The sequence below is a fragment of the Saccopteryx bilineata genome, chromosome 6, assembly GCF_036850765.1.
Source record: "Saccopteryx bilineata isolate mSacBil1 chromosome 6, mSacBil1_pri_phased_curated, whole genome shotgun sequence".
In the NCBI taxonomy this organism is placed as follows: domain Eukaryota; kingdom Metazoa; phylum Chordata; class Mammalia; order Chiroptera; family Emballonuridae; genus Saccopteryx; species Saccopteryx bilineata.
The window spans coordinates 6390641-6398422 of record NC_089495.1 but is presented as its reverse complement, the minus strand read 5'-3'; the positions used below and the strand labels follow the sequence as shown (position 1 = coordinate 6398422).

The 7782-nt window shown below is 49.2% G+C and overlaps 1 protein-coding gene across 1 annotated transcript; it reads right to left on the bottom strand.

The window, feature by feature from the left end:
* Window positions 1–660: 660 nt before the first annotated feature.
* On the bottom strand, window positions 661–6925 carry LOC136308472 (beta-defensin 130B-like). Its single transcript, XM_066235830.1, has 2 exons — window positions 6868–6925; window positions 661–842 (listed from the first exon to the last, which is right to left on the bottom strand). The coding sequence occupies exons 1-2, from the start codon at window positions 6923–6925 to the stop codon at window positions 661–663; spliced, it is 240 nt and encodes a 79-aa protein (XP_066091927.1).
* Between the last annotated feature and the right edge of the window lie 857 nt (window positions 6926–7782).

Below are 7782 nucleotides of genomic sequence, written 5' to 3'. Positions count from 1 at the left end.
TAGGTATGGGCCAGCTGTTATACATATTTATACTAAAAGTCTTCATTGTTTATCTGAACTTTATATTTAACTGGGCATCTTATATGGCCACATCCAGTTCCCAACCCCTCAGCTCTCTTCTCCTCGGCTCCAGGGCCACGGGGAAGGGCAGGGCCACCAGCCTCGGGTCAACTGGTCGGTGTGACTGGGTGGGCAGGTGCCTGTCTCAGGCTTGTTGTGAGCCAGACCACGTGATGAACTGACCTTCCCCAGTGTCTCCCAAATAGCAACCAAATGATGTGTTCAGAATCATGTAAGGAAGAAGGCTGGTATTATTCCACTTCAGATAATCACACACAGCCTACCACTGAGTCACACCTTTATGCTTTCACATAGTTGGGACCTTTGCTGCTTATTTATTTATTTATTTATTTATTTTAGGAAAGTTGTGTTTTCTAGAAATATCTTTAGGGTATGAGATTCTTCTATGCCTTGGATGAGTCCTGGAATGTGTAAGAGGCTGTTCAGGCGCACCAAGAAGACATCTTCAGGGGTGAGTACATATGGCGTTAGGACATTTGTTTCCAGTCCAGGGAGGAAGACCAAGCCGGGGTCAATGGGCATCTGCAAAGTGTTTTTCTGTGTGCGCTGGAGTTGCCAGGGCTTACAGTCCACTTCCTTCTAAGGGGATTTTGATTTGGGAACCGGCGTTGGGTAGGGAACCAAGATCCACCACTTCCGACAACACTTCTTCTGGTCGTTACACACACCGATGGTGTCATCCGTGGAGGTGCAGCCGCCGGCTTTGCACGTGCCTTTCAAAAAAGTACACTGTTTTAGGCCCGGGATAACACCAGGTTTTGCTGCACAGGAAGAAATTGGAGAACACCATTAAATCACCATCAAATTCTGGTAATGTACATACAGCAATAAATTTACGGGGTGGGGGGGGGGGAAGCAGCTTTGGGATAGAAGAGATGATTTAACCCACATGAAAAGATCAGATACTGGGCCCTGGCCGGCTGGCTTGGTGCAGCAAACAACGGCCCAGGGTATGGACGTCCCGTGTCCCATCCCTGGTCAGGGTACACAAGGGAAGCAACCATCTGCTTCTCCATCCCTCCCTCTCCCCCATCTCTCCCTCTTCCCCTCCCGCAGCCAGTGGCTTGGCTGGTTCTAGCGTTGGCCTCAGGCACTGAGGATAGCTCAGTTGATTCGAGCATCAGCCCCAGATGGGGATTGCCCAGTGGATCCCCAGTTGGGGCACATGCAGTTGTCTGCCTCTCTGTCTCCCTTCCTCTCACTGAAAGAAAGAAAGAAAGAAAGAAAGAAAGAAAGAAAGAAAGAAAGAAAGAAAGAGAAAATATCAGACACTAAGGTAAAAGCAGTGCCTTTGGGGGAGGGGCTAAAGGCTGTGAGACCAAACCCTCCAGAAGAAGGCAGGCTGACTTCTAGAAGCCTGGAGACAGTGGTCCTCCCCTGGAGAACACATTGTGAAGGCAGTGGAGCAATTTGTGGTGTCGTGGTGACTGGGGAGGTGCCCATGGGCCCAGGATGGTTAGATTCCCTGGAATAACATTCTCATCTCCCTTTACAAAAAGTCCCCGGATGCTTCAGTCTCCACCTTACCGAATTCCCTCGTTTCAGGACTGGGCAGGAAGCGCACTTTCTACATTGTCCGCTCAGTGCCCCCTGAATGCCTGTGCACAGAGAGGATTGCTCCCAGAGCTGAAAATCTATCCAGGTGTCTTCTTCACTCATGTGGCTGCTGAGAAGCAGGTCACCAACTGTGTACCCAGAACTGCAGTTTGCCGTGGTCTCCGTCCCCTGCCTCTAGACTTTGGGCTCAAATGGGCTCCGTCCTTTCCCCTGGAGACCACCGTGTCTGTCCCACCATGGAGTCACTCTGTTCACGTTTGTTAGCAGAAGTCAGTTTCTGAACCAACCTATGAACCCCTGTCTATCTCATTGGGTCTCTCCTAACTTGTAATACACTAACCCTTTCCTCTTCCTGTGTAACTGGTTTGGAAGAGACAAACGGAGGCTGATCCTGACTGTCTGGAGGAGAGGGGATGTCAGGACCTCACAGGCACACCTCTGCAGGGTCCATGTCACATTGGTGGGGAAGGGAGACCTGCTCCCCATAGCCTCCTGTTCTCCATCGTTCCTGTTTCTGTTGTGGGAGGACACTGAACACGACACCTGCCCTCTTCCGTGTTTGAGTGCGCCGTTCAGTATGTGCACTGTAGGCACAGCCTGTCCCGCCAGTCTCCAGAACTTCTCACCTTACATAAACAACAGTCTATACTCACTGAGGGGAAGCCCCCCTTCTCTCCACCCGTAGTGGTCCCACCTACCCAACTCTATCAGAATGTTTCTGGTGACTCACATCCAGGGGATCCTGCAGTATTTGTCTTCTGTGGCTGGCTCAGTGCACAGAGCATAATGTCCCCTGATGTGCAGGGTCTGTGATGCACCCTGACCACCAGTCCCACATCTGTGGCCCTGATGATTTCTGCCTGAGGACCTCAAGTCCCCCCAGTGTCTGTGTAGGTGGTTTCTCTCTGAGGACCCCAAGTCCCCCCAGTGTCTGTGTGGGTGGTTTCTCCCTGAGGACCCCAAGTCCCCCCACATCTGTGGCCCTGATGGTTTCTGCCTGAGGACCCCAAGTCCCCCCACCGTCAGCGTGGGTGGTTTCTCCCTGAGGACCCCAAGTCCCCCCAGTGCCAGTGTGGGTGGTTTCTCCCTGAGGACCCCAAGTCCCCCCAGTGCCAGTGTGGGTGGTTTCTCCCTGAAGACCCCAAGTCTCCCCCAGTGTCTGTGTGGGTGGTTTCTGCCTGAGGACCCCAAGTCCCCCCAGTGTCAGTGTGGGTGGTTTCTGCCTGAGGACCTCAAGTCCCCCCAGTGTCAGTGCGGGTGATTTCTCCCTGAGGACCCCAAGTCTCCCCCAGTGTCAGTGTGGGTGGTTTCTGCCTGAGGACCCCAAGTCCCCCACCATCAGTGTGGATGGTTTATCCCTGAGGACCCCAAGTCCCCCCAGTATCTGTGTGGGTGGTTTATCCCTGAGGACCCCAAGTCCCCCCAGTGTCTGTGTGGGTGGTTTCTCCCTGAGGACCCCAAGTCCCCCCACCATCAGTGTGGATGGTTTATCCCTGAGGACCCCAAGTCCCCCCAGTGTCTGTGTGGGTGGTTTCTGCCTGAGGACCCCAAGTCCCCCCAGTGTCTGTGTGGGTGGTTTCTGCCTGAGCACCCCAAGTCCCCCCAGTGTCTGTGTGGGTGGTTTCTCCTTGAGGACCCCAAGTCCCCCCACATCTGTGGCCCTGATGGTTTCTGCCTGAGGACCCCAAGTTCCCCCAGTGTCTGTGTGGGTGGTTTCTCCCTGATGACCCCAAGTCCCCCCAGTGTCTGTGTGAGTGGTTTCTGCCTGAGGACCCCAGGTCCCCCCAGTGTCTGTGTGGGTGGTTTCTCCCTGAGGACCCCAAGTCCCCCCACCATCTGTGTGGGTGGTTTCCCCCTGAGGACCCCAAGTCCCCCCACCGTCAATGTGGGTGGTTTCTGCCTGAGGACCCCAAGTCCCCCCAGTGTCTGTGTGGGTGGTTTCTCCCTGAGGACCCCAAGTCCCCCCAGTGTCAGTGTGGGTGGTTTCTCCCTGAGGACCCCACGTCCCCCCACCATTAGTGTGGGTGGTTTCTCCCTGAGGACCCCAAGTCCCCCCAGTGTCAGTGTGGGTGATTTCTTCCTGAGGACCCCAAGTCCCCCCAGTGTCAGTGTGGGTGGTTTCTCCCTGACGACCCCAAGTCCCCCCAGTGTCAGTGTGGGTGGTTTCTCCCTGAGGACCCCAAGTCCCCCCCAGTGTCTGTATGGGTGGTTTCTCCCTGAGGACCCCAAGTCCCCCCATGTCAGTGTGGGTGGTTTCTCCCTGAGGACCCCAAGTCCCCCCAGTGTCAGTGTGGGTGGTTTCTCCCTGAGGACCCCAAGTCCCCCCACCATCAGTGTGGGTGGTTTCTGCCTGAGCACCCCAAGTCCCCCCAGTGTCTGTGTGGGTGGTTTCTGCCTGAGCACCCCAAATCCCCCCAGTGTCTGTGTGGGTGGTTTCTGCCTGAGGACCCCAAGTCCCCCCAGTGTCTGTGTGGGTGGTTTCTCCCTGAGGACCCCAATTCCCCCCAGTGTCTGTGTGGGTGGTTTTTATCTGAGGACCCCAAGTCCCCCCACTGTCAGCGATGTACCCGGCTCTCCCCCTTGGCTGATTCTGCCTTCTACTTTGGGACCCTGACTTTACTTGGACATGGTGTCATAGGAGCCAGTGGCTTGTTTTCCTCATCTAAACTGGCGCTCTCCAACAGGGCCCTCCTGGAGTCCCTGAGCACACCAGCTCCCCCTGCAGCAGGGGCCTGGCATCCGCGTCCTCCCTGCGAGGGCTCCCCTGACCCAGCTTGAGCGTTCCACTGCCAAGGCCTGCCTCAAGGAAGGCTTCTCCGACCTGGCAGACAGACAGTGGCCGTGTGTGAGACTCTGCCCCCTGCACTGCACTCACTCCAATCTACAACTACACAGTAACCTGCTCATCATTTCACTAACAACTGTCTTTCAGGTTGTAGGAAGTCTCTTCCTTTGTTTCTCGTGTGCCCTGTGTGTCTAACACAGTCTTTGTTAAATGACAGGGACTCAGTAAATATTGGTGGTTGTGGAATGCAGTTAAGTACTCTGACTCCACACGCATTTTTCCCCTTTATTTCTTCTAAACCCCCTTGGCTTCAGGCTAGTTTTGACTATCTGGTTCCTGGTCTTGGCTGGATTATTCTATTTGTGGATATTCACTCTTGTCAAGACTGTGTTAGCATCTCTAAATCTTAAGCCTAGGTTTTCTAGAACTCCATTTTCCCATCACTTGTTTTTGGCTTTTTTTCTGGAATGACCTTTTGGTCTCAGTTTTCTTCTCATCCTATGACTGAACCATTGCCATGTCCTTTTTCTGGCTATCCTAGTGAGGTTTGGCTAGACCTCTACTTCTTCCCAGAGATCTATCCTTCCATAAACTTAAAAATATAAATAAACAAAGACAAAAGACTAGACTTATAACATGGACTGTTGACTTTGGATAAAGGCAGTCATTTTCGTTGAGTTGAATTTAGCTTAGGTAGCAGAGGGCAAGCATGAGCCAAACATGCTCACTCATCGGCCAGGCTGACATGACTATCTCAGGGTGAGTGCTTTCAGCCATCTAAACATTGAGCCTGGCCTGTGGTGGTGCAGTGGTAAAGCATCAACGTGAAATGTTGAGGTTGCCAGTTCGAAGCCCCAGGGTTGCCCAGGAGCAACTATGAATTGATGCTTCCCACTCCTTCCCTCCCGCCTTTCTCTCTCTCTCTCTCTCTTTCTCTTTCTCTCTCTCTCTCTCCTCTTTTAAAAAAAATCAATGAAATTTTAAAAAATCTTTAAACACTGATAGCCATTTATCTAATTTAAGGAAAATCTTAAGACGAGTATAAATAATTCAAAAATCATGTCATAACGTTGAGCTGATCCAACATACCTAATTTAAACACTAAAATAAAGGACTTTGGAGGAAGGAGAAGTAAGGTGTGTCAAAGATATTGTGTCTTCCAAAAAGGAAACTTGAAAATCTCCTTAGGTTCCTCAATATCTGATTAGGAGACTGAGGCAAAGGCCTGACAGGAATCAGGGTTCCCATTTGATGGGCACACCCACGCCTGTAGATGAAGGAAAACGACCCTGACCCAGAGGAGAGACACCTGGTTCCAGTAACGGCGTGGCCGCTACCTTTGTGAACCTGGATGAAATCATGTTTGTTACGTGGACAAGGATTCCCTGACCTGTAAAATTTACGGAGTAACCATTAAATTACTTTCTAATTCTAAGTCGTTAATATCACATAATTTATAGGAGTTGACACTAAATGTGTGTCTTCTCACAGCTGCGTGTCTTCCTCTGACAGAATTGAGAACCAAACGAGAATGGCACCGAGTTCCTCACGAGGAGAAGATGGTACGTCTGGTAGATCCCAAGGTCCATGGATTAGGCAGAGATCAAACAAATGAGCATTTCTTACTGCATTTAAAGGAATCTTACAGATCAACCAAGGAAGAGAGAGAGTTAGTTATCCAGATTGTATCTATGCTCAGTGGCCATAGACATTATATTGTGGGATCTGAACATCCTGTCACTAACAGGATGGAGAAAAGAATTTTGTCAGTTCTTACAAAAAAATCTGGATGAACCAGCTTCAAAGTGACCTTTTTTTTTTTTTTTTTTTTTTTTGATTCTGCAAGCGAGTACTCAAACTCCTGAACCACAGATCCTAACGATGCAGCTCAGCCTCTGGAAATGCTTCTTTCACATTTTGTCTTTGTTTACCATTTGGCCATTGAGGCTGCAGCCTCTGTTTATGCTTTGCCCAAATCCCCCTGCTCCCTAGGGAACACAGTCCTTTTTCTGTTGAGTTCTGTCTTCTGCACCTCACTTCTACACCTCAAAAATATCCATCAACAATCGATTCTATATCTTCCATTCACTAACCACGTCTAAACCAATAGCTTCTACTTTCACTCTCCTTTTGAAGGACTGGAACCTGGTCACAGGTACTTGGTTTGTATGTTAACCCTTAAGTCCCACGTTAAAGCTCCTTCACCTCGCTCTCAACTTAAGATGCATTTTCTGGTCATGGAGCTTTGAGGTTTTCTGTGGATGGAAATCTGTCCTGCTTTGTAGTGATGGCCTCATCAGTCGGAAGGAAGATGAGCATGTTTGAATTCTGAACTCCTCAAGGCTGTGCGTTAGGGTCTGAGTTCAGATGGTCATGGGGTCATGGAGCATGCCAGTAGGCCTCCTTAGAAACCCAGCGCTATCTGTACATATGCGCCATCTTACCTTTCGGTATTATAGCCACAAAGAAGAGGAGCACGGACAGAAGGGAGTGGAGCCTCATGGTTGGATGCCCAGTAGAGAGGTCAGTGACCGGGGGTAGTGGAACACAGGGCCTTTTATTAATTTCTGGGGGACGGAGTTTCTTTTGATCAGTGAAGCTTAACAAGTAAGAAAATAAACAGTTTCCGTTGGACCGTCTCCAACTCATAGAGTCTCTAAATTTGGTGACAAATTAACCTAATTATAGGAAGCCAGATGACCAACCCTTCCGTTTTTCCAGGGACTCTCAAATTCCTGGGAGGTCAATACCTTTGGCCGGTCATCTCTTTGAAGGAGGACAGGAAATAAGCTTGTAAGGGTGAAGTTCTTGTTACCTAAAGTCCTCTGACTTGCAAGGGAACTTTGCCATGACATACTCTTTTTCAAATAGGGATAAGAGAATTGCCCAAGGACCATTTTCTTAAAAATAAATAAACTTCTATTTTTAAATTATTTCTTAACAGAGGTTAGCATCATATAGGCACAATGTTCTCAATAGCAACTAAAAAGTCAATATACTTAGTTCACATGGAAAACTAACAGTTTCTTATTTATCACAAATCCTTTGTGTAACTGTCCCACAGGACAAGGATGGTGAAATTAGGGGAGTTAAAATACCAGAGATAAAGCACACCATATTTTCTTAATAGCCATCTATTGTCAAAAGACTGTCTGGCTAGTCAACTGTAATGACTTAAAAAAAAAAAAGACTATGTCTACAGTTCGAAAAGACTCCCTATTTCTTTGGATGATCTATCTCTTGTTAAAAGTGGGCATTAAATTTCCAAACTGCTATTGTATTGCTGTTTATTATTGCTATTGGTTTTAATTAGTATTTGTTCTATACATGTATGTACTCTGATGTTGGGTACTTAAATA